Source organism: Prunus mume, linkage group LG8 (assembly GCF_029339155.1).
Source record: "Prunus mume cultivar Tortuosa linkage group LG8, ASM2933915v1, whole genome shotgun sequence".
NCBI lineage: Eukaryota > Viridiplantae > Streptophyta > Magnoliopsida > Rosales > Rosaceae > Prunus > Prunus mume.
Window position 1 is genome coordinate 2,517,473 of NC_142705.1, and position 26,364 is coordinate 2,543,836.

Here is a 26,364-nt window from a genome sequence, read left to right on the forward strand (position 1 = left end):
ATCTCTCATGCAACGGGGATAGCAAAACGGTGCTATACCCGTTGCAAGAAAGGTTTTTCCTACAGCTGGCTGTTCGTTCAAAACATTTAAGGTAGAGATGTCCTGTTTTGAGTAGTCAAAGAAGTACAACAATTTGCTGCTGGCAAGCTTAGAAGTATAACCCTTCTGGAAGAAAAAAAAAACTAAAAAAAATGTTAAATTTGAGACAGGAATAGTTAATTAACAAGTGCACACAGCATAAACTCAGATGTTGAAGCCGTTGGATCATAAGATTTAAATTAAATACAATAGGTGTCTGGTAACCCAATGACTTCAATATTTATGCTTATGCTATGTGCTCATTATATCAAGACATGATTACAATGCACCTAGCGGCTAGCATTTAAAAGAGAGAAACAAAGGAGATCATCACTCTAAGTAGTGAGGATTGATGGAAGCAACTCAGATTTGGAGCCTAGAACTCGAGCCTTGGTGTCTGGGAAAAATTCTGTTCCAGGCAACTCTGTGATCTCTCCATTTGCAGCAGCAACCCTAATGGGGTAGCTAAGCAAATGCCCTGGCAAGTCACCATCCAATGTCTCACATGAAAAAAGGTCCCAATGCTTTTCAGCAATTTGGTTCACCTTTCTGATGCATTTTACACTCTCTGGTTCAAGGAAGGTGTCATCAAGCAGGCCCAAGTGTTCATACCACAATGCCAATCTGAGACCATGGATTTGGCCCCTGGCTGCCCCTCTGGTTGATAGGTGATGTGGTTGGTAGGCTCCCATGGCAATCTCTGTGTCCCTGGCACCATCCATTGACCTCTGATTGATGTTGGCCGATCCGATGATTATGTACTCATCATCAACTGCAAAAGCCAGACATTTCAAACATTTTAATTAGTACAATCTAGTTAATTAAGAATTCAAATAATTAAGAAGAATGTGATAGATTGGCTTACCTATCATCACCTTGGCATGAACATAGATCATGAACCGCCTGGCTTGCTGAGCTCTACTATAATCTGTATCATGTTCTGGTTTTTCTGGAGGTTCATATTCTCCACTTCGCTTCTTCTCACGATTGCCAAGGCAAAAGAATGTCAAATAGTCCCTGGGGTTTGCCTCAAGCCCCTTGGCTTGTAGAGCTTGAACAATGTCCTTATACATCATCTCCATTGTCATCTTCTGCCAGTGCAATATTGCCTGAACAGATTGACTTTCTGGGATACCCTCTGGCCACATGGGCATGACAATGTAGACAGTAAACCTTTCTCCAGCTTCAATCTTGCTAACAATCTTTAGAGACAGTTCCTTTGGAATCAAATGCAAAGCACCAACCTCCTCAACTTTAAGGGTATGATCTGAATGCCAAGAGAAAGAGCTTCCAAGAAAATACTGGTTTTCAATGTAGATAGAACTCTTTGCTCGCCGGATGGCATTGATATATGCATCCTGAATGCTTCGATCAATCACATGATCTTTCCCAGTAACAAGACCTGCCCTGGCAGCATCTTCAGGAGAGTCAGGAAATCCAAATGCAGCTCCTCCATCGATGGACCGGAACAATTGAACATTCCATGTTTCATGGTCTTGAGGGAAGATAACTGGAGATGGAGGTATAAATGTGTCATCAAGTTCTCTCAGCTCAACAAGCAAGTCCTTCCCACCTTGCTTCCTCCATCTTTGCTCAAAGTTGAACAGGACATCCCAGGCAATAGGCCCTTCTAACCTACAATGAATGTCATGCCAAGGCTCCCTTGGTCCACCCTTTGTGATTGAGGCACCAGCAAAATTGGGCTGATGGAGATCATTCTTGTGGGTTGTGCCTAAAGTCCTGAAAATGGGATGGGAGGGAGTGTCATATCTCCCATCACAAAGATCAATGCCACCAATGAAGCTCACAATCCTCCTCTTTTCTAATCCTCCATTGGGCAATTCACTGTCCACCACCACAATCTTCTGGTGATGAGTGAACATGGTAGAAACCTCTAAATCCTGGATAATGCTCTGCCCGTTGTCAGGATTTCGAGGACATAATACGCAGTGAACTTTCGTGTGATGGAAGTAACTTTCGGTATCTTCATCGTGGGTAGCCATCACTCCATCTCTCTTTAGCAACCTCACTGAAGTTCTGTCATCCCAAACAAGCATTAGGACCTGAACTCCTTCATTTGCCTTCTTCTTTAGAAGCTCTCCCAGAGTCAAATCTCCTCCTGGCTTTTGCCTCTTTGGGTCCCTTATCAATGTGATTGAAGTACATACAGACCAACCTGCTATGTATATTAAGTGCTTTGCATTAGAAATGGCATCAAAAACGTCTTCCCAGCACCGGTGTGATTCATAGCACTTGGCCCCAGCAAGAGGGATTTTTGGGATGAAATTGTCTGGGACATGAGCATCTTGGTAAAGGGTAACTCTGCAACCATTCCTCTGTGTGAAAAATGTGTATGGAACACCTGGGAATTCAGGACTTCTGATTCCACGAGACCAATTAGGGTCTTCGTTTACGCTTGACAACCGTAATTTCACATGGATTTTGGAACCTCCATGTAAAGGTTTATTGTTATTATCCAAGATCTTAAGCCATCTGTCTACTTCTTCTCCATTAAGGAGTTCTGCAGCAGGCATGTAAGCTCTTCCAATCACTGTGGCCCCAATAGCATTGTCTTCTTTGATAGAGAAAACAACATTAGAAGCCTTGTGGGCGCAGTAAATATGAAAAGATTCACGCCACCGGGGATTTTTAGTTGCATTTTCAAGCAGTCTGGTTCGGCCAACCCTAGCATTTTCCAAATCAATCGTAGCATAGAGTCTGGAACCTTTCCCAAACTCAACTGACTTTTTAAGAAGCTACAGTTGAAATCATAAGTTAGATCTTTTACATTTTGCAAGTCAACAGAAAATAGAACCATATTAAACCATACTTAACAGAAAATAGAACATATTAAACCATACTTAGAAAGTTAAAAGGCTTCTTTGCAAGTCATTTATGGATATGGATCAACATGCCATTATTGACTCAAGGAGAAATATCATAAATGTTGCCATTATTGACTCAAGGTCGAAAATTCACAAATGTTACTGTGCGCTAGCCACTTTGAAGGACGAAAGCACAGAGCCAAATATAAACATGGAAATTTGATGGTCACCTGAGTATCTATCACCACCACTCACTCTAGCACAATTTTTGTTTGAAGGAATACTTTGCATCAGTGAGAATTTTGGATGATATGTCAATGAAAGATATATGTTAAAATTAAACTTGAGAGGTAAAAGAAAGATTAGATGACTTGATCATCAAGTCTTGAATGGAGACTGAGGCATAATTTTTCTCAGATATGCTTCAAGAGAAGAAAACTGAATAACAAAAAACAACTACAGAATGATTTAATCTGCAGATATTCAATGCAATTCAGAAAGAAGAAAAAAGAAAGTGATATATATGTATATACCTTGCAGAAGAAGATGCTGCAACCACTAGCCATGAGCCTATCAACCTCATAGATGGTTGTATGAAGTACGCCATGCAGAAGTACTGTTTGCGCCATATCGATCTCTCAAACTGTATCCCGGAATTGAACACAGGCTTGCAGCTGATCAGTCAATCAAAGCAAGCACTTGCTGCTCATGACATGAATTGAAGTTAAGCATTCACAAGTCTTAGCAAGGAAGAAATAATAACAAAGTAACGTTGAACAAAAGGTATGACCAAGAACAAACAAGTCAAACCAAAACACAAAGAATAACAGATGAGATGGAGTTGTCAATTCATGAAAACAATATATCTGTATATAATTATATCCAACAAAACAAATATGAATTGAAGCAACGTGAGAAATTTCAATACGTGTATCGGAGTGGTTGCGTTTCAAAGGGAGTTGAAGAATTAAAAAACACGAGGATATATATAGGCAGTGGTGGTGCAGGTAAAACCAACCATGTCTCGGCTAAGCCATGTGATGTGTATGTAATATGTATAGCCGAGATTAGGTTAGACGTGTTTTTGAAACTTCGAAATTTGTTAACGTTTTAAATATATATTATTGGGGTACCATTCGTTCCTAACTGTCTCATTCTGCACATGTCATTTGTGTGTATGATCAGCTAGCAACCATTTTCCAAGTCTTTAATTTTCTTGTTTCTTTTTCTGAGGTTCTTAACAACCAATTGGTGGCTGAAAACAAGGGTCATTGATGCTGCCCAATGAGAAAAGGTTATTGATTAATTTTATGGAAAAGTATTAGTTTCAATGGTCGTACCATGACATCATATTATGTGATACAAATCATATTACTGGCAAGACTTTTTTTTGTGTCTTAGACTTTCCCTTTTGACTTGAAGAACGGTTCATGCAGTTGAGGAAAAAGAATAAACAAACCTTCCCAGTTGATCACCAATGGGGTTTTATTTCTTTAACGTGCCAAATTGCGAAATAATAAATCTTCTGCAGCTGATTTTGAGGGTCAAGCTGTGAGCTGTCCTGACAGGGATGTGAGGTGACGTTTTCAGGCTGGTTGGACAAGGTTAGGTTACTTGCTAATCACATTTTCTATGTCCTTTAGTTAGATGCTGGTTTCTGCAGATGAATTGCACCCCTCTGAATATGTATCATTGAAAATTGTTTGGGTACAAATTAATCTAAAGCAACAGCTCTCGTCTTGTTCATCGTTACAACCATGGTAAGGGAAAAAATGTACAGAAAATAGTATATGTAATGGATTTACAGGGTCAAAGACAAACGATAGGTAGACGGGTCAGAACTAAGATCCCGAGCTACCTGGAGGAGGTGTTCTATATTAATGTCTGGGTAGTTCTGCAGAAGCTTCAAGTTTGCCACAAAATCGCCACTTAATAGTCTGCTTTTCACGCACAGCAACATTGCGCAACAAATTTTTAGAAGCATATCCTGTAGAGTTTCTACCAAGAAATCAGTATTTGTTCATAATGGTGCAACATCATAACTAAAATAAAAAAGAAAGGAGGAAAAACAAAGCACAATAGCAATAATTGGGAGTAGCATTGGAGTGATTTACTGAGTTACTAACATGTAGAGAGAGAGAGAGAGAGAGAGAGAGAGACCTGTACACCATAAGGACTACTCAATAGTGAATCCCAGATTCTCATGATGCATTGGAAATTGAACTCCTGTGTAAGCAGCAATGTGATCCACCTGAATGCATAGTATTGCGGTTTCACCTGCTTACAGAGGCATATGTTATAAGATGTGAAGTTAGGCTCAAGATAAGCTGTTGAAGACGGTAAAACTTCAATGATCTAGGAATAATATACAACTTGGAAAAGGCATCTCAGTTCAACTTCACCAAGATTTCAAGAAAAAGCAACTCTTGTAATTCCCTTTGATATAATTTACCTTTGTAGTGAACTCAAGATGCCTCCACAATTCCTCATCGTTGGCTTTCAATAACTCTGACAAGCGGGAAAGAGTAGAGAGTATGCCCACTGCACTGTTATCCAGTTGTTCGCAAAAGTGATCCACTGAGTCACTCAAGAGTCGAACAAAACAAGAAAAGCTATCTGCTTCTGCATTTGCCTGCAGAATGAAACCATCATGTGGATTTATTTCTGTTTACACTTGGACAAGAAAGTATAACCTTTAAGACATAAAAAGAAGATGGAGGCCATCGAAGTAAATACAGAAAACATTTCACAACTCAATTTTAAACTTCCTAAGTATTTGCAGGATAAGGTCCTGAATAGATACATTTTATATCAAACATAATAAGCCAAAGACATCTAATATAAAGACATGAAGATTTCCAAGGGAACTCTCTTACAGCATTTTGCTCATTGGTGTCAGTGCTAAAGACATAGTATATTGGTGCCAAGACCTCATTCATGCCTTGCACATAACGGATCACTGGATTTAGTTTTGCAAACAAGAGAAGAATGCTTCTCATTGATTCCTGAAAATAGAAATGCAGCAAAGATCCGGTGAGTGACACTGATAATTAATCTATTTGCTGGACATGTGAGCCAAACACAACAAGGTGACCAGAGTAATCAGTGAATTTGATATATATCCTGCTTGGAAAGTGTCAGTAACAAGGAGACCAAATTATGAAAAATAGTTTATTCCGTGGGAACCATATACCCTGTGTTTCCTACTGAATGATGAGTCCCCTGAGAAAAATTTCAAATCTGGGTGTGTGCGTTGCAAATCACGGTCTATCTGTTCTGCAATCTCTGTATGCTATAAATAAATGTGCAGAATGATTAGCGTCACCTAATTATACAGAAAAAGCCAAGATACAATCTTATAGTGAGAAGGCATCTTACCTGAAAGTATTGGTGCCAAACACTAGCCTTACCAAGGCTTAAAGGGTGATCTTCCTCAGAAATTTCATGTCGCTTCAGCGGTCCAGCTACAACACCGTCAGCAGGATGGTCGCAGTAACTCAAAGCACCAACATTTTTCCTTGTGAGTTGTGACTGTCTAGATTCAAGATTTTGATTAGTGCATAATAAAAACTAACCAGAGTAATGCACCTGATGTATATGTTTTGTTTTGTAAGAAAATTTCTGCAAATAAATTGCTACTGTGTAGTTTGTTCACTATGCAACTTGGGGAGCATCTTACAGGACTCACGAGGAGCTCCTCTTTAAGCTTGGCATATTTTAGTCGATTTTCTATCAGCTCTTTTTCCCACAAATCACGAGAAGGAGGTAGATAACCTAAGAGCAGCTGTGTGCATAAATAGTACGGACAATCTTTAAGTACTTCAAAACAGTAACGTAATTTACATTGCAGAAACTGCTAGTGACGAAACAAAGTAACCTGTAGTCCTGTACCTTCCAGGCAGTTGCCCGCAAACCTCCCCCATCTGGAAGCCCTGAACTAGCAATTCTTTGCAACTTTTCCAAATTTATCTCCGGCTGAGAAAGCTAATTGCAAAAGAAGAAATGAAAAGCTTAAAGCTGAAAATTAGCAGGACAAATAAAAAAGAAGAATAAAATCAACAAATTGCAAAGCCTAATATGATCTATATGATTTCTGAGCAAATGTAGGATCGACAAACTATCAAAATTGCCTTGTTTGTTGGTTTTAACTCAAACAAATTCCACATTGATAAAGATTCTTCTAGGGTTACAGCTTCGACCACATTGCAAAAAAATTTCCTTTTCTTTGTGACAAATTCCCAGTAATTACACACAAACACAGAACTAAACCTACTAAACTCCAGAACAAACCCTAATTAAAACAACAAATCAAAAAATAAACAAAGAAAACCAATAATTTACATCAAGAATCAAAATGCAGCATCACATTCACACTAAAATTAAATTGCCCTCTTCCATAAATAAATAAACTGACAATTTTTGCTCTTTTCTTTCGTTCATCAGATTCTCACCTCATACTCAAGATCGGATCTTTTATCATCAGCCGCAATGGCTGCCAACACCGAGACCGAACCCGGCCCTTCTCTTTCAGGTTTGGGCCTGACCCTTAAATCGGATTCTCTATCCACCTTCTCATCATAATCCTCGTCATCTTGGTCATTCTCACTCTCTCCGCCCGACCCATACCCGTTGGGCTGAATCGTCTCGAGCTCTTCACCGGACTCGAACACTAAATCGGACCCTCGATTTTCCTCCTCTTTGTCTTCGAATCCAGCGACCAAGCTGCCCAGCCGGTCCGGGAAGGCGCGCTTGGCCTTGTCCGGGAGCTTGAGCTTGCCTTTGAGCATGGTGGCCGAGTTGGGACCGAGTTAAGAAGGATGATAGGGCCGAGTTGGGTTTCTGGATTTGTGTGTGATTGCATTGGAACCGGTGAGAGTGAAGAGAGAAAGGGTTTTTGGGGAGCCATGAGTCGGATTGAACTCGACAACAGTGACTCAGTTTCGCGCTTTCTGAAAGAATGGTAGTTTACCGTTGAAGGGTAGGTCGGCCCATGTAGGACCCGCAAAGTCTTTTTTGCTCTTTTTCCGTCCAATCATTGTCTGCCACATCAAATAACTAGCTTGGACCTCCTGCTATTAAGCCCAATTAGGCCCAAATTGTGGGTCATTTATTATTGGTTGGGCCAATCTATCTGTCTCTCTTTATTTCAGCCCAAAGCTTTTCATTTTTTATTTTTAATTTGGCAAAAACCTCACCCCCTCCCCTGTTCCAAACTTTGGCCCACAAAAATAAAACATTATTTTTAATTTGCCAACGGATAGCACCGTGAAAAATGATTTTGATTTTCAGACTAGTAGTCTTAGGTTCAAACCTCTATAACACCTTGATAGTGTGTGTGTGAAAAACATCATCTCCTTTCTAACTATGACTCAAAAAAAAAAAAAAAAATATTTTAAAATTGTTTTTAATCTTTCTTGTATTGTTATCGATTTTCATTATTTAAGACAAGCTTTGCTCTCACTTTCTCGTCTCTTCTGTCGAGGCATGTGGAATACATTGCTGCTGCCGTTGTTGTTGTTGTTGTTGTTGTTGTTGTTTCCAACAATGCCCTTTGCCAGAGATGCAAGAGATGACAAAATATCTAACAAACAACAGTGACCCCTATTGATTATTGACACCACAACATTTCAGCTTTAAAATAAACGTAATATGCTTAGCATTTTCCTATTTTCTTATTGGTGTTTAGAAAAAAACCTTAATGGGGGACAACAGTATTTTCTTAATTGATTTGAGTTCATTTTCAAACTTCGGTGGAGGCCAGCTGGGGACCCTAAATGGCAAAACAAGACCGCTTCTTCAAAGATGTAAAGGAAATTGGATGACTACATTTATTTATGATATCAACCTACTACGTACTATGTCAAGTCTAATTAGTCTTTGTTTAACTCTTTTATTTTTACCAGTTTACCTTTATAATATCAAAAAATTTGCGAGATTTGTATAGATTTTTTTGTTGTTGCCAAAGTTATGAAGGGGAGGGAGGAAACTCACCCACACGTATAGGTATCATGGGGATTGAACCGAATCACTTGGGAGTACACCAAAACCCTAACCAATCCAACTAACACCCCATTAGATAATCGTATTGTATAAATACATACACATATATATATATAATATGTGGGGCTTTTCCTTTTCGTATCCAAAAATATATATGTGTGTGGGGCGCACTAAAAAAAAAAACCAGACTATATCTGCGAGTTTGAATTCATGATTCGGTTGGAGACATGTCTTAGATGATCATTATACAATAATATTGATAGAGTTCTATCTTAATCAATTGCGACATGTAGATTGACCAATAACGAATGATGTTTACAGAGAGAGGCTGAGGAAGGCTTTTGGAACATATGCTTACCGGTTACCACGACCCCCATCACTTTTATCACTCTCAGATCAGAGAGAGAGAGAGAGAGAGAGAGAGAGAGAGAGAGGAGGTCTTTATTTTAGTAACCTCGACTTTAACCAAAAAGAAGTAGATCAGTGACGTCCATGCAAAATAGTTTTGTTGTTGTTTTATTTTAAGAATAGCAACAGAGTTAATTACCACGAATTAGGGGATGTCACAATACAATTTAGGAAGATCAATATCCCCAAAAGAAACCCTTATACATACTAAATTACGTACAACAATTTTCACAAGATGATGATTCCTCATGGTACGTAGAAGAAGAAGCACAAATCAACAAATTTGACTAATCACAATGATTCTAGCTCAATCACGTGGGAATTATCATTTGCACCCTTTCAATAAACTAATTATATAAAAACCAAAAGAATTCTGATGATCCATCTTTTTCATTGTTAGGAACAGAATTATTTCCCCGACCAAAAGCAAAGGAATACAATTATTTCCAAACACAAGACGAATTAATATTAGTATATATATAGTGAGTTTCTACGGAGGATCCGTCAAATAAGCTTATTTGAGGGACACTCTTGTAGGGTTCATTCTGTATTGTATTTCACTAATTCAAACCGTTTATTTTGTGGATATTCATTCAAAAATCATCTCTACAAAAAATCACTTGAATCCGATATCATTTGACTACTCAACTGAATTATTGAAATTTTAGTACTTTCTTGAAATACTGTATTATTAATTTTGTATGATACAATTAGATGTCGAAGCAGTTTCCAATTTGTCTAATTTTTTTTAAGAATGATATATGATTATAAACTTAAAAAATAGATGGTTTGTATACATTGTACTTTCTTAATTTTAACTAAGGATAGTAGTCACTCCTCTTTTATCTGCATTTTAAACTGATTATTTTGCTAATTTATTTGCACTGAAATTGAAGAAGAAGTGTTGAAATCACTAGCCTTGACCAAACAAACATATGTATATATAAATACTATATGACAATATATATAAATAAATATATATAGCTAGTAATTAAAAAAAATTAAGACTAGTAGAACTACAAGTAAAAGCTTTCCTCTCCTGGTTGAATGCCAAATGAAGAATTACTAGGACTTGGACAATTTCTGTTAAGCAGCTCTTCTATCATCTGCAGTGCAATTTTCTCTTCTTCATCCATCTCGGCTATGAGTTCCGGCGCCCTCGCTGATGACGTTGACGCTGATGACTCAGAAGTCGACATTATCAACGGTGATGATGATGAAATACTCTGGCCATGATCATCAGCAGCGTTAGTGTTATTACTGTTCTTCTTCTTGCCAAGCTGAACAGTCATGACCCAGTTGGAATTATCAGAGCGTTGACCGGCTCGCTTTTGCCAGACTCCAATGTGAGAGCTCTCATTGTCGAGCCTCAAGCAGGTCATGGATGGAGATGGAAGCTTGCTGCATTTCCTGAGCTTGGCATGTAAGATTTCTGATAAACCCTTCGGCTCGGATAGCGAATGGTCCAAGTCGCTCGAGCTACCTCTGGGGTCTGATCCGACGGCCATGGCGGCGGCAGCAGCAGTAGTAGTATTAGTATTAGTTTGAGTGGTAGAAATTGGGAAATTGGTTTTGGCATTTCGGCCACTCATCAAAACAGCTGCTTCATCGTAGGCTCGGGCTGCCTCCTCAGCTGTCTCAAATGTGCCTAGCCACACCCTTCTCTTCCTGCCCTCATCATCACACGTAGACATATATATATAGAGTGATGAAGTTATATAAAAATGAAAGAAAATAAATATAATCTGAGCATATGTATAAATATATATATATATATATAGCTTACAGTAAGGGGTGGCGAATTTCTGAGACCCAAGAGCCCCAGTGACGCTGCCTGACACCTCTGAACTTCTTTGATTGCACCATTTTGTTTGTTTATTTGAGAGAGAGAAAAAGGGAGAGAGAGAGAGAAAGACTGATCTATTGATAGAGAGACGATAGGGTACAGGATGGACAGGGATATATAGAGAAAGTAAAGAATGAAAGAAGGGGATGGAGAGGTCTCAGAAAAGTTAACAGAAGGAAAGGCTTACATAGAAATGTAGAAAAGGTACACTGTCGGCCAACTAAAAGCTTACTATACGTACTGCATTTGCTCCTTGTAATTAATTTCGTCAACTACAATATATACAGTAACAGAGTACCCTGTCATCAATACATATAATTTGTAACTTGCCTCTCTTCGATTTTGAGCTTGACTTGTCCACCAGCTACTCTCTCTCTCTCTCTCTCTCTCTCTCTCAAATATTAAAGATATTACAGACTTATTATTGGGGAATTTGGACAAATAATTGCCTATATATATCATTGAATGTAAATGGTAATTATGATTTTTACATATATAAGTTATAGGCTATAGCAAACTTGTTACATCCTGGGATCGGTTATGTCGTGGCTCAGCCATAGCACGATATTGTCCGCTTTGGGCCATTTTCTCTGCCTCACGGTTTTATTTCTGGGAACTCACAAACAACTTCCCAGTGGCATAGCCTCAATTCGTTTAACTTCGGAATTCTAGAAGCAAACATGTACATATAAGGCACATCACCCCCTCTCTGTTGATCAATGTGGGATGTTACAAAACTAGGTGGGCAAATTATAACAATATGGCCGGTGTATATATCTTCATCTTCATAATTAATATCATGTCCATCTCCAGCTAGCTAGCTAGCTAGTTAACATATTAATCGTCTTTTCCATGATCACTTGAATTTACAAAAATCAACTGATCGATTCGATTGGACACATTTCATTTCATTGCATGAAATTAACTTCTTCAACCTCTCGTTCCTCATGAACCCAAATACATTATATATATATATATATATTTCCACGTAAGTTGACTGGAAAATTATTTGGAAGGACTTCACATGGGACTATAAAGACATCGATAGATAAGTGTACTGTGATGAACTTGTAACAAATACAATGGATGACTTGAAATGATGGGGAAGTGATTTTAGAGGCTAACTTATTAACTCCTCTCTGTCTTTCTAGGCTCCATATGTATGGTCAATCTCATGTATCAGCATCATATATTGTAATTTGTATCCTCTCTCTCTCTCTCTCTCTCTCTCTCTCTCTCTCTCCAGGCTCCATGTGTATGGTCAATCTTATGCATCAGCATGATATATATTGTAATTTGTACCCTCTCTCTCTCTCTCTCTCTCTCTCTGCCTATATATATATATATATATATGCATCATATTTTAATATTTTTGTGGGTTTGGGGTTTCTTATTTTCAGCTTCTTCCTCGAAATTGACATTTTACCAAATTGAGAAGAGACCACTACTCTGCAGGTTCTAACTGTAGGTATTGTGTGTCAGTTGTATATATTTTCCTTTTTCCATTAATTAATTGTTAGTGTTGGTTAATCCTATAAATTATCAAGGTGGTCGAATGTGTAATCACAGTCAATCTCTTAAAGAAGTAGAGGGCCCGGATGATCAATTCTGTGGTCGAGTCACAATGTGAGTTTTAAACTAATTTCAGGGACCAGACTTCATTGGATTTGACCTGCAAGCAGTGCCAAGCACGCCCTAGCTAAGTTACTAGGGTAAGGTACGTAGAAGTGGGCATGAGCGCACAGTTTAAAGAGCTATAAATAGAATGGTCCACATGAGCCGTACGATTACGAAAGTGAGGTGATGTATGATTAAAATATGCATATGGGGTGGAGATTCCAGTTCCAAACATGTCGCTTTACCCTCATTCAATAGCCGATTGAAATTCCTCAACCATTGGGTTAGGTTTCATATTTAAGATTTTCAAGGGCTACGTGGCACAAACAGAGAGCATATCTCTTGCATGAACTCAGTGGGACTCAAAACGAAGCTTATTAGACAATAACAGATCGATCCAATTTCATGTATTATATACATACATATACATATATATTCTAATATCCGAACATATACATATATTTTCATATTCAGACATCTGTATGTTATTATTATATAAAATTGTAACAAGTAGGGAAAATGTGATGCTTAATAACCCGTGAAAAAGAATAATATATCTTCACACCGTAATTCTTAGTTTTAATTACTTGTTTATTGGCTTAACAGATATCATCGGATTCATCAATGGCATATTGGTGACTAAATTAGAATTCTAGTAGTCTCATGGTGCACGCCCCTCTATGTAATATATATAATATACTTTTTAATCAGAGAAATTAAATAAGATGTATTAGGTACATAGGTTAGATATATAATTAAATATGTGCTTCCTGAACCCAAGCATGGAAGGGGACATAATCATGAGATGAGAGAGACTCACTCATGAAGAGGAGGATCCATGGTGAAATAGTTGCGAAATAGAGGGACTTGTAATTTGAATTGAGAGAGAGAGCATATCCCATGTGCAGTGTGTTCTCTCTCCATGGATACTAGTACTACTTCGTATGATTTGACCTTTTTCTGTGTTTGATCTCCATGTAAATTGTAAAATTGTAATTAAATTGTTGTAATAATATTAATTACAGCGGATGTGTCTAATACAATTTCACGTAATTGTTGTATGTAAGGACACGATCAAGTGGGTTGACTATGGCAACTAAGTATGTCTCTTTTCATTTTCTGAAACGTATGATTTTCTGTTTTTGTTGTCAAATTTCTAAAAGGTTTGATTAGACCCATGCGAAATTGGGTGCATCTAAATTAATTTGGGTGTTATATTTTCTAATAGAGTGTGTGAAATCAATAATTGTAGCTTAATAATTGACCCACTAACGGGTTTTAATTTCTTCTTTTGAATAGACAATAAATAAATATATAATTTAAAAGACGTCCTTTAAAGTAGTCCACAATTTTTATACTAAGATATATGCACTTGCTGACTAGATGCCGAGGCCGGAGGACCGCCACCACCGCCTTCTCTCAAAAACTTGGTGTATTCAAAAGTCTCTCCCCCGACCTCCTCTGCATTATTTAGTGCGTATAGCTGAATTCTTGCAAAATCAAGGGTATTGTTTCCAGAAAGAAAAGAAAAACACTACGCAATGGCAAACAGTGCTATATATAAACATTTCATTTGGTCGTTATTTGGTCTCTTCAAAAACTGTTAACCTCCAGATATTTGCTAGCTAATCATATACACATGCACGAGGGAAATGAATTTGCATGAAAAGTTAGGTCGTCCACTTATTTGGAAATAGACCTACACAAACGGCATTGTGTTTTTGAATGTTATGTAGGTCCGATTTAAAGAATATCCAAGCCTCCAAATGTCATAATAATCATATTCTATTTTCTCATCAACCCGGCCTTCTTGTCATCATTTCCTCTATTTCGTCTTTCTCCTTTGGTAGGTGGCCTGAGTAGTTCTTGTCAATTTAACAGTTTTATACTGGGTCTTCATTTAAGTGTTTACGGGGGAAATTTTATATTCCATTCCTATCATAATATGTGTATTTATTTATTAATGTAGTCCATGATATATTACCCATGAATTAATAGTACCACATGACCGCAACCATTGCATGAAAAAGTTTCCGTTTTGTGGGGACCAATAATACTATGTCACGTAAAAGTGTTATTATGTATATCATAACGTTATTAATCGGGATAATAAAACATATGGCTGTTGTTTGTCCAACCACCAAAAACCCCACTATAGAATTCTACCACTGTACAGACAGCAAATATTGTTTACAATGTTGTCCGTGTGATTGAGTCGGTAAAGGCCTACAGAATCATACCCTGAAAGCCCAACTGGCTAATAGCCTCAGATTGGTTGGTCAAACATTAATATATGGGCTTTGACCCTAAACAGCTAGTAGCAGGCCCATATTTGAACCCAGGACTGACCTTTGTTTCGTCAAATGAACCAACAGAGCTGCATATGTTACCCACCACATGTTGGACGGGAAGCTAGCAACTATCGTAACATTATTCCACGTGGCCGGCGTTGATAAGCTACTTTATAGCGTAACATAGAGCTCCTCTTCGAGTCCTTTCAATTAGTTAATAATTTAGTACAATGTTGTTAATATCTTCCATTACGAATATCCTGAAAAATATTCTCCATAGATGCCACAGTTGATGTGAGATCATAAAATATAATTAGGAGTTAGGGTTTGGCCAACACCCAATAACCAAACCAAGATCCAATCCAAGCATGTGTTTGGTGTGGACTTTGAGCTCAATCAAATATACGATTCATACATTATAGTTTGGGGTGGATAGGAAAGACCGCTGGCTTTCTAGTGCGGGTGATATCTCATATGGGATGGGAGAGCATAAAGGAACCCAAATGAGAATATGCCCGAAGGTTATATTTTCCTTCCTTTGGGCTTAATTTTTATTTTTAAATCTATAGTTATATGAAAATATTATCATCCTCCTCAACACATCACATCAAAACTGTTATCTCTTTTTCTTATCAAAATCTTTTCCACACAAGATTGTTTAGCATGTTATGTTGTGAAGTTGCTATCTGACTGTTATTTTGTCACATAACGTGCTAAATTATTTAACAATTGAACTTTCCGCTATACATGTGTTGTTTCCATAATCACTAGTGTGATAATCTATGATACTATAAACAATTAGTACTTTTCTAGTAGTGGTATTAGATATTTATATAACTTTAAGTATGGTTTTGTCTTTTGTTGTTGGACGCAATTATTGTGGTGATAATTATCTTGATAGAGATTAAGACTCGATAGAGTGTGTTTTTATAGATTGTATAGATTTTATTAGTAAGATTTCAAATGAGTTTTTAAGCTATGAATGTAACCCATGAATTGTCCAAAAACTTCGATGCTAGATTGAAGAGGAGGAAATGAAGGAATGATGCTAGAAGCAAGAAGAGGAGAGGAGGATGAAACAATGCATTACACACCAAAAAGAGAGGGAAAGCTCATAAAAAAACAAGCAAGACTTGTCCGTGAATCCGAAATTTCCAACCTCCAAGACTCAGACTTTAAGCCCAAAATTCAAGAGTGGAAGGAAGCGAAGAATATCCCAGAGATAGATCCGAATATTGTCCGTGAAGCCGAAAATTCCAAGATAAAATAGTTTCACAATTTAATGAACGAACTTGGACATCTTCTTTGCGTTGTCGTGTATGACACGCTGGCATAGTACAAGAGAGCCACGTGTATTTTCAGTATGTTAATCTTTGGGTCCGTTGAGAGATAAGGGATGCTTCCGAATCAGAATTATACCATGCGTTGCCGTTGCGTCAGAAATTAAATTAGCAAACAACAACAACAGCCCTCCTCACTTTGGCTCGGCTTACCGGGCTTGGCCTTTCTCTTTCGCTTCTTTTTCTTTTCCTTCTTTAAGGAACAAATTTAAAAATATATATATCTTCTTATAAATAAATAATATAATTACCCCATCTCTTTGACGACGTGGCAAATTATCCTTCAAACTAAGCTATGTCAATCTCCAACTTGGGCTTTTTCATCAATGATTGAAGGTCTCTTGAGATAATCAGCTTTTGTTAGAATATACGAGTACAAAATATTATGGTCCTTCATCATAATTTATTTTCAGTAATTAGACTTGATAAACACAATTAATGATTCAAGACATATAAGGCACTATGATTCTTAGTCTATTTGGGAGAGTTACGGTTATGACTTGTGATTATTTACTTAATTATTTTTATCTCAATATCCAATATATTTATTAAATTTTATTCATGTGACATATTGATCCTATAATTAAATACAAAATTAATTTTCTTTATTAAAAAAAGTAAAGTATTACCATATATGTTTAATGAAAGATTTCATTAGTAAATTTATTAGTTAAAAATTTGATGAATCAAACATTACTAATTATGAAATGACAATAATGAGATCTCTACACTCATCAATGTTGGAATCCAGCAATTTCGTGTTTGATTGATAATTATATTGTAAATATTTACGAAAAAGTATAGAATTTGCCCTGATCGTGAGTGTGGGGTAGCCCTAGCCTCTTCCTCCCCTTAACTTTTTGTTATCCCAAGTGAAAAAGCAACCAAAAGGGAAAAGCAAAACCAAATTGTATCCATTTTCCCCCACAAAACGACTCAGCTCACTCGCTCCGTGTCTCCAACCCGGCTACACTCCTCGAGCCACTCCAGATCAATATTGCTCCAAGTGTCGCTTAATTAAAAACCAAATAAATAAAAAACTAACAAAATTAAAAAAAATCCTCTATCTGTCGCTCACACAGTCACACAAAACGGGCACTTGAACTGAGAAAAGGGAATAAAACCCGTAATATACTCTTCGAAAACAAAAGGATATTCCAACATTAACCCTTCGAATATTCTCTCCCTACCGTTATATCCCCCTCCCTCCCCTCCCCTCCCCTCTACCTTTACCCCCACCCGCACCCACACCCACTCCCACTCCCTCGTATTTTCTCCCATTTTCCCGAGAAAATCTCTAAACTTTACCTTTCTATCCGAACAAACAAGATTTCGAATTCGAGATGAAGTTCGGTAAGAGCCTGAGCAGCCAGATCGAGGAAACCTTGCCGGAATGGCGGGACAAGTTCTTGTCCTACAAGGAGCTCAAGAAGTGCCTGAAGCTCATCGAGCCGAAAGGCGGTGACAGGCCCACCAAGCGTCCCAGGATTGATGCCTCCGCTGATTGTGCGGACGCCCACGGAGATAAGGAGGGCATGTCCACGGCGGAGATCAATTTCATTCAGTTGTTGGAGGACGAGCTCGAGAAATTTAACTCCTTCTTTGTAGAAAAGGAGGAAGAATATATTATTACCTTGAAGGTATTCTTTTTCTAATCTCATGTTCTAGTTTTTCTTTTTTCTTTCTTCTATGGTTGTTTGGTTCCTGAGAAATTTTTTAATTTAGATTATACAAGTTTCATAAAGCATCTAACTTTTATGTTCTAGAATTCAAAATAACGTTCACAAGCTTTTCTTTCGCATTCATCTGTTTCCTTTCTCTGGAACCAAACAGAGTCTTTAGGCCATCTAATTAATTATCGTTTATCTTCTCTTCCACGTTTCTCTTTACGAGACCGTTAGTCATTTTGGCTTTGCCGTTGCTTTTATGAACCACACGTAGTATGTGTGCGGGAGGCTGGCTGCCACCTGTCACTTTGAACTGGTTCGCACCTCGCTTTGTATGGCTGTTGTTGCTTTTGCTGCGGTATTTTCCGTTAGTTAACAAACACACCGTTTGGTACAGTAAATAAACTCAGTGCCAACTTGCGCCTTGTGTTACTAATAATGCATTGCTGCAATCGCAATTTTATTTATTTATTTTAAATACATATAATACAGTGGCAGGAAATGAATAGTATTATATGTGTATGGAATGCAGGAGATACAAGACAGGGTGGCAAAAGCAAAGCATTCCAATGAAGAGATTACTAAGATTCGCAAGGAGATAGTGGACTTCCATGGAGAGATGGTTTTGCTGGAGAATTATAGTGCCCTCAACTATACAGGTATTCATCTTTTTCTTTTACTTCTTTCTTTGGAATTTAGCAAACTTGAAGACTGAAAAGTATGCTAGCTTGTCATTATGGCTTTCCATATGTTTATATTTATTTTGACATTCCGTGTGCATGAAGGCATTTAGGATAAACCCTCATAAAGCCATTGCCAATGCGAAAGGGTTCAATCAAGACTCGGAAAACTATTTGTTGTTAAAGGTTATCGATACGTTTTGCATTAAGGCTTTATGATTTCAATGCACATGTTTAGACGTAAAGATTTGTGCGCATTTGGGTATTAATACCTTCACATCAGCTCCTTTATCTGTGGTTATCAATATGTAGTTAAGAGTATGGTGACAATCTTGTTCAGCCTTTATGAAGAGCTTTGCATGAACTTGGTCTCCCACCTGCACATCATCAAGGACTTATCCTGTGTTTTTTTTATTCTTTTCATTATGGTCATAGGAACTTTACATTCTTTGGTCTTTTAAACTACAAATTGTGTGAGTTTGACAAGTTTAAGTGAACGATCTAAACTGTGTTGTGTAGAAATATTTCATGGTTTAAAGAGCTCAATTTAATTTCTTTTAACAGGACTGGTAAAGATACTCAAGAAGTACGATAAAAGAACTGGTGCTCTTATGCGCTTGCCCTTCATTCAGAAGGTCTTGCAACAGCCTTTCTTCACCACCGACTTGCTCTACAAGCTCGTGAAGGAGTGTGAGATTACGCTTGACCAGCTCTTTGCCATGACTGAACAGCCCATTCCAAATGAAGGATCTGATGGGGATGAAGGGTGCGATCCTTCAACTTCTGCCACTACCACTACCGAGAGTGATGGCATTCCCAGAGTAAACAAGGGACTAGCAGAGATCGAGTTCATTGAAAGCTTGTACATGAAAAGTACTATATCGGCATTGCGGGCTTTGAAGGAAATTAGGAGTGGAAGCTCTACAGTTAGTGTCTTTTCGTTGCCGCCACTGCAAATAAGTGAATTAGAGGATGAATGGAAAAAAGTCCCTGTTCTGGAACAAGTTGCCAAGTAGCTAGATAGGTTGTGGGTACTGAAATGGGGACTAGTATGTGGCCCCTTTTGTTTTGTTTTTGCTGTTTATCCAAAAACCTTACATGCATCTGCTATGCATGCTTTTATATACTAACACAGGTAAAATGCAAAACTGTAGCTGGAATGAGTTCATTAGAATTAAGTTCTGTATAATAAAATCTTTGGCCTAATAGAAGTAATAATGTTCTCCATATTTTGCAAACGTAGTTTTTCGGACAATATCTTGTTTTTACTCTTAACAAAAAATTTGGAAAGATACCGCTAAATCGCTGCCGAAAATAGCAACTTAGGTGTTCGTTCGTTCTCACAGCTAGAACAGAGGCATTTGGTACTTTTCAGTATCTTCCTGTTGCGGATTTATGGATGCCATTACAGAGCATTTCCATAAAAGATGAACTTTGAACTCTTCAAAGCTCAAGAGATTCATTCTCATGCGATCAGGGGTTTGCGCAAACTATAATATATATATATATATATATATATCTACTGTTAGGAATGGAAGCCTGTTGCATTGCAGGTTTTTGTACTTGAATTATGAACACTACCAACTTACTTAAGCACTAAGTTGAAGTGCTGCACTAATTGAGAAAATAAAACTTTAATTTGCATGCACACGATCAAGCTTTTGGATGCAAAAATAGGAAATAAAAGCAAATGGGAACCCCCAATACGAGAACAATTAAAAGGAAAAAAGAAGAAATGGACTTAAACAAACAACATCATCAACAGAGGGGAAAAACGCGTGGAAGAATAAAGTTGCAGAATCAAAGATGAGAGTGAGAGAGGGGCGCCTACCACATTATATTACAGTTCACATTCAAATACAATATCCATGTAGAGTGAAATCTACCATCTTCTCTAAAGCTCATATATGGCCCACACGTTCCACTAATAAAAGGGTTACAAGCCAAAAATGCGATGGAAAGAAAGTGGCTCAAGCAAATCCATTTATAAACGAAGTAGTGGTGCATGTTTTTGTGAAGAGTGAAGAAGCAATTACAACAGATATGAAAGCCACAGGGTCGTTTTTTCTTGTCATTCTGGTAATGATTTTGCCTGTACAAGGTCAACTGAAAACTGGGTTTTACTCCTCTTCATGCCCAAAAGCTGAGGCCACAATCAGGTCCACGGTTGAATCATACTTCAACAAAGATCCTACCATTGCAGCTGGCCTGCTTAGGCTCCATTTCCATGACTGCTTTGTTCAGGTTTTCGTTTTCTTCTTTTGCTGAGTGACCTACTCTTTGTTCATATTTTTTAGTTTGGGCCATTTGGCATGTTACATGTTCATGCTTCTTGCTTGTGTTCATGTTCCACAGGGTTGTGATGGGTCGGTTTTGGTTACGGGCTCGTCCGCGGAGAGAAATGCATTGCCAAATCTTGGGTTGAGAGGATTTGAAGTAATTGATGATGCAAAAGCACAACTAGAGGCCTTGTGTCCTGGAGTTGTCTCATGTGCTGATATACTTGCACTGGCTGCTCGTGATGCTGTTGACTTGGTAAAAACATACCCCTCTGTTTAGCATACACACTAAATAATAGATTCAATTAAATTTAATTGGTTTCTAATGATGTATTTCTTGCTGTATTAATTTCAGAGTGACGGTCCAAGTTGGTCAGTGCCCACTGGAAGAAGAGATGGCAGGGTCTCTTTGTCATCTCAAGCATCAAACTTACCATCTCCTCTTGATTCTGTTGCTGCCCAAAGGCAAAAGTTTGCTGCTAAAGGCCTTGACGATCATGATCTTGTAACTCTAGTTGGTAAGCTCTCTTTTTCAGCACAAAGGCTATAATGATTTATATGTATAATTACAAAAAGCTCCAAACTAAGCTACAAATTTATGGAAATTGGATGCAGGGGCACATACTATTGGCCAAACAGACTGCACATTTATCAGATACCGTCTTTACAATTTCACAGCAACTGGGAATTCTGACCCGACCATAAACCAAGCCTTCCTAGCACAACTCCAAGCTCTTTGCCCCAAAGATGGAGATGGCTCTAAGCGGGTGTCGTTAGATATAGGCAGCCAGACTAATTTTGATGTGAGCTTCTTCAAGAATGTGAGGGATGGCAATGCCGTTCTGGAGTCAGACCAGAGGCTTTGGGGTGATGCTTCAACTCGCAACATAATGCAAAACTATGCTGGCAACATAAGGGGGTTGCTTGGATTTAGATTTGACTTTGAATTCCCAAAAGCTATGATCAAAATGAGTGGCATTGAGGTGAAAACTGGTGCACAAGGAGAGATTAGAAAAGTGTGCTCAAAATTTAACTAGTCACCCAAAAAAGAGCAGCAAGGGCCTTGTAACTCAATGGGTAAGAGCAGTTATTCATGCAGGTCACGTGTTCAATTCCTCTATTAGTATTGCTTGTATTAAAAAAAGGCTAAGAAAAAGGATGATGTGTAATAAAATAAGAAAAGTGCATGTGTGATATATGTGACACCTTTGGATTGCCAAAAAAAGTAAAGATATAGTGGAACATAAAATTAAAAAATTGTATGTGTGATATATGTGACATCTTTGGATTGTATCTTAATGAAGAGAATTTGGTCAGGGCCCTGTTCTTTCGCTATGGGTCTTTATTGGTCCATTTATCCATTAAATGAGACGACTGAGCCCACCCAGACTTCAAAAATAAAATAAAAGCCTAATTAAACCAAAAAGTAATCGTCGCCTGAGAGATTCGAACTCTCGCGGGGAAACCCCATGTACTTAGCAGGCACACGCCTTAACCACTCGGCCAAAGCGACTTTGATGTCCACTTGTCTTCTACTTTCATTTATATTCGGTTTTCCTAGCCTCTTTTTAACAATACAAGAAATTTCCATAAATAATTAGTCTGTAAATCATATGTAAAATAAGGGAACTTGGCTTTTGTTTGGTTTTCTTAATATCGCATCATTCTTGCAAATTACAATTTGACACATCATGTGCGAAAATAAATTATAAAACATAAAAAAGAAAAATTTATAGACACACTACTAAACTCTCACTAACAAAAATATAGAATTTCTTACCTGGAGAAAAATAAGGGAAGTATTGTCCATAAAGTAAGGCCATCCTCAATGAGGGCTCTATTTGGAGTTCAACCACCACAAGACTCCAATATATACAAACTCTTTCTAAAAATGCATCTCCAATAGTACAAATTTAGGACTTTAAAACTTAAAGCCCAACTAGAATAGTAGCTAAATGTGTGAGTTTAGTTGAAGTCCTTGAAACCGAGTGGGACCCACCAATTGAAAAAACTGCAGCCCATGTTTGTTTGAATTCCCACTTGCTGCCGACTGTACATGCCAAAAACTTGGATGTTCATTGCATGTTGGGCCACATGCATGAACCAAAATTCAATTGTTTCAACAGCTCTATTCCAACGATCAACATGCATGAACCAAAAATTGCAAAGCTGTTTTAAACAGCTCTATTCCAAATTTTGTCCAAATTTTGATTTTTTGTTGTTGAAATGTTCACAAAAAAAAACTAACATAACATGAATAAACATTAAAGTAAAATAGTTAACTAAAAAAAACACCCAACGTAAATCAAATTACATAATAAAAAATATAGAGCCTGCCATGAATATATAACCTCTTATTGTAGGAGAGATTCATTTAGAGCCCCAAAAATTCTATCGAAGCTCTAAATAAGATTCTATAAACCATTTTTAGAATCCTAACCATTGGAGATGGCCTAATGCTGTTGTCTTTGACGCTGAAAAGAACAGAGAAGATAGTCAAAAGACTGTTCCACACTTGCCCACGGCAGGGTCCCAAAGCCACAAACTACTTCAAGTCGTATTACCAGGTTGCCCCGTGAAGCAAAAGGTAAAACGACGTCGGATGACCTCCACCGACCCAGCTCAGCATTGGAATTGTCCCGACGAAACTCTCTCTTCTCTCTATCCACTAATCCAGAACTGAGAACCAGAAGAAGTAAATTAACATTAAAACAGAGAAACCAAGAAACAGAGCAACCCTTCTATCCAATATTCAATTTCGATAGCAACAAAACACAGAGAGACCCATACGCACGCACGCACCAGCCCACACTGCACCAAATTCAATATTTTCAATTTGTTTTTTGCTTAACTTATTGTTTGATTAAAAAATTGTTTTTGTAATATTATCCATCGCTTTGGCTTGAAGAGGACGTGAACCGCCGTTTCAAGCCAAACACATAATCTATTTCTTGTTTCTTAAATCTAAAAGTTCCGTTCACGCTTCGCTATCATACACTTAACTCACTCACTCACTCTTCCTCGCTTTGTTTCAATCTTTGAACTTTCGGAAATGGCTTCTTTAACCCCAATTTCGCAATCCCAGTCCCTTTTTAACAAGACCCGTTGCCCACCCAAGTCTCTCACCAGCCCCAATTTAGGCTCTGATTTCTTGCTTAAAAAATCTTCTGTTTCGATCCCAAGGATGACTACCAGAGTGCCCATGAAGGCTCCTGGGGTTGTTTCTGCCACCACGGTGGAGAAGGCCAAGAAGAGATACCCGGGTGAGTCAAAGGGGTTTGTGGAGGAGATGAGGTTTGTGGCCATGAAATTACACACCAAGGACCAAGCTAAGGAGGGTGAGAAGGAGGTCAAAGAGCCTCAGGAGAGACCAGTGGCTAAGTGGGAACCAACCGTTGATGGGTATTTGAAGTTCCTTGTGGATAGCAAGTTGGTGTATGATACCCTTGAAGGGATTGTTGAAAAGGCCCCTTTCCCTTCTTGTGAGTGATTTTTTGATCATTTAAATTTTGGTTCTTTGAATGGTTTTTGTCATGTAACTTTGTGCCTATTCTTGTATTTGTTTGAAGGTTTTTTTGGGTGTGCATCCTTCGAGATTTTATTGTTTGGTGTGGATTGACTAACTGTCAATATTGCCTTTCGCTATTGTTCTGAAAGTTCTGATTTTGAATATCTGTACTTGGTGTTATATGATCTTGCTATACTTTAGCTGTATGTGGTATGATTTTTGGCCTTGTGGGCGTGTGTGATTTTGCATTTTATAGCACCAAGGCATTGCTTTTCTATGTGTTGGTTAGGTGTTATTGGTCATTTATGTTTCTTTGATTTTAGAGTTGTACGATCTCCACTCCACTTCTGCTATCATAATGATGCTGCACTAACAAAGAGATCCAGTTCTACACATGCATATGTATATCTCTCACAAAACTTTTATGTTAGGATACTGCATCAGAGTCTTACCATTATAAATAAAGCTTTCCCTTTATGTTAGGATACTGCATCAGATTTTCCATGTTTAGCGACATGTTTTATTCTTGTTTAGTCTTGATTATCATGACATTTTGGGACTTGTCTAGGGAGTTTTCAAATACGAAAATTGAAATGAGGTAACTAAGGTTTCATATCAATGGAAGTATTGCTGATGTCCTGTCTGTTTATCTGAGTGCTTGTAACGCTACATGTATTTATTTACCGTAAATATGACTAAACTAAAATGTACCGTTGCTGTATGGGTTTTGGCTATAGATTCTGAGTTCAGAAATACTGGATTGGAAAGGTCTGCAAAATTGGCAAAGGATTTGGAGTGGTTCAAGGAGCAAGGCCATGTCATACCAGAACCTTCTGCTCCTGGTGTTACCTATGCAGAATATCTTAAGGAACTGTCAGAGAAGGATCCTCAAGCATTTCTGTGCCACTTCTATAATATATACTTTGCTCATTCAGCTGGTGGTCGAATGATTGGGAAAAAGGTATAGAAATAATGCTCGGAGTCCATTCTCATACAAATATGTCATGGTCTATGTTGCATTGGCTCCAGTGCCTGAGCTGGTTGAGAGTCTAAACTTGCGTAGCAGGAACCAAGTTAATCTAATTGGTAATTCTGACTTAGGGGCATGAGTGATATTCCCTATACTAGATATGTGAATCTTTCCCCTTACCTGATTAGTTCAAGCAGGGAGCTCAAACAACATTTGATTTTCTTTCAAATGCAGCTGAGGTCCAGTTCTTAACTCAAATGTTTTATTTTTCCCCAACTTCAGGTGGCTGAAATGATACTCGACAAGAAGGAATTGGAATTCTATAAATGGGATGGTGAACTTCCCCAGTTGTTGCAGAATGTAAGGGAGAAGTTGAATAAAGTTGCCCAGGTGAGTTAGCTAGCTGCTGTTCTTTTGCAAAAACTTTCTTGTATGCATCTCTTTGCTTGATTGAAGTTTCGTGTATGTATTTCCTTGCTTGATGTGTTATTTACATCTATGCATCACCAGAGCTGGACGAGGGAGGAGAAGAACCATTGCTTGGAAGAAACCGAGAAATCATTCAAACATTCAGGAGAGATTCTGCGTCTAATATTGTCATGATGCCACATGATATGATGGTGTGCTGCCACCGCTGTTGTGATCTTGTGTTTCCATTGGTACACGCCTCATCTTAAAAACTGTCTGTGGAGGCGTGGGATTTACAGTTATTGTCCTTAAAAAGAAAAGAAACAATTGTGAAATATGTAAATAAGATTTGGCTTACCCCTTCTAATTTATGGAGTGCTTATTTCCAACTGATCTATTTATAAGCTTTTATTTTAACCAGTGCCCAGTGTTTTTTTATTTTGTGCT

General features: G+C 38.0%; 6 protein-coding genes and 1 non-coding gene across 9 annotated transcripts; 3 read left to right on the plus strand and 4 right to left on the minus strand.

The window, feature by feature from the left end:
* Positions 1-178: 178 nt before the first annotated feature.
* Positions 179-3,815, minus strand: LOC103341074 (phospholipase D alpha 1-like). The gene is made up of 3 exons (XM_008244553.2): positions 3,437-3,815; positions 944-2,834; positions 179-850 (listed from the first exon to the last, which is right to left on the minus strand). Exons 1-3 carry the CDS (start codon positions 3,530-3,532, stop codon positions 414-416), a joined length of 2,424 nt encoding a protein of 807 aa, XP_008242775.2. The 5' UTR covers positions 3,533-3,815; the 3' UTR covers positions 179-413.
* Positions 3,816-4,557: 742 nt separating this feature from the next.
* On the minus strand, positions 4,558-7,813 carry LOC103341073 (uncharacterized). 3 transcript variants are annotated; one of them, XM_089042736.1, is made up of 9 exons: positions 7,355-7,812; positions 6,795-6,887; positions 6,583-6,687; positions 6,282-6,434; positions 6,097-6,195; positions 5,780-5,908; positions 5,356-5,535; positions 5,064-5,180; positions 4,558-4,890 (listed from the first exon to the last, which is right to left on the minus strand). In XM_089042736.1, exons 1-9 carry the CDS (start codon positions 7,688-7,690, stop codon positions 4,705-4,707), a joined length of 1,398 nt encoding a protein of 465 aa, XP_088898862.1. In that variant the 5' UTR covers positions 7,691-7,812; the 3' UTR covers positions 4,558-4,704. The 3 variants fall into 3 exon arrangements, with proteins under 3 accessions (XP_088898862.1, XP_088898864.1, XP_088898863.1); XM_089042738.1 differs by lacking the exon at positions 6,583-6,687 and having other exon boundaries at positions 7,355-7,813; XM_089042737.1 differs by lacking the exon at positions 6,583-6,687 and having other exon boundaries at positions 6,282-6,438; positions 6,781-6,887; positions 7,355-7,813.
* Positions 7,814-10,230: 2,417 nt separating this feature from the next.
* LOC103341072 (ethylene-responsive transcription factor WIN1-like) lies at positions 10,231-11,288 on the minus strand. Its single transcript, XM_008244552.2, has 2 exons — positions 11,098-11,288; positions 10,231-10,979 (listed from the first exon to the last, which is right to left on the minus strand). The coding sequence occupies exons 1-2, from the start codon at positions 11,175-11,177 to the stop codon at positions 10,328-10,330; spliced, it is 732 nt and encodes a 243-aa protein (XP_008242774.1). The 5' UTR covers positions 11,178-11,288; the 3' UTR covers positions 10,231-10,327.
* A 6,231-nt stretch (positions 11,289-17,519) lies between these two features.
* LOC103341071 (SPX domain-containing protein 1) lies at positions 17,520-19,981 on the plus strand. The gene is made up of 3 exons (XM_008244551.3): positions 17,520-18,045; positions 18,605-18,731; positions 19,317-19,981. Exons 1-3 carry the CDS (start codon positions 17,749-17,751, stop codon positions 19,766-19,768), a joined length of 876 nt encoding a protein of 291 aa, XP_008242773.1. The 5' UTR covers positions 17,520-17,748; the 3' UTR covers positions 19,769-19,981.
* A 646-nt stretch (positions 19,982-20,627) lies between these two features.
* LOC103341155 (peroxidase superfamily protein) lies at positions 20,628-22,347 on the plus strand. The gene is made up of 4 exons (XM_008244637.3): positions 20,628-20,996; positions 21,108-21,287; positions 21,387-21,549; positions 21,647-22,347. The coding sequence occupies exons 1-4, from the start codon at positions 20,796-20,798 to the stop codon at positions 22,066-22,068; spliced, it is 966 nt and encodes a 321-aa protein (XP_008242859.3). The 5' UTR covers positions 20,628-20,795; the 3' UTR covers positions 22,069-22,347.
* Positions 22,348-22,462: 115 nt separating this feature from the next.
* Positions 22,463-22,544, minus strand: TRNAS-GCU (transfer RNA serine (anticodon GCU)). The gene has a single exon. It is a non-coding gene; the product is annotated as a tRNA-Ser (tRNA).
* Positions 22,545-23,703: 1,159 nt separating this feature from the next.
* Positions 23,704-26,337, plus strand: TED4 (Plant heme oxygenase (decyclizing) family protein). The gene is made up of 4 exons (XM_008244550.3): positions 23,704-24,513; positions 25,277-25,500; positions 25,792-25,899; positions 26,020-26,337. The coding sequence occupies exons 1-4, from the start codon at positions 24,084-24,086 to the stop codon at positions 26,110-26,112; spliced, it is 855 nt and encodes a 284-aa protein (XP_008242772.2). The 5' UTR covers positions 23,704-24,083; the 3' UTR covers positions 26,113-26,337.
* Positions 26,338-26,364: the final 27 nt, after the last annotated feature.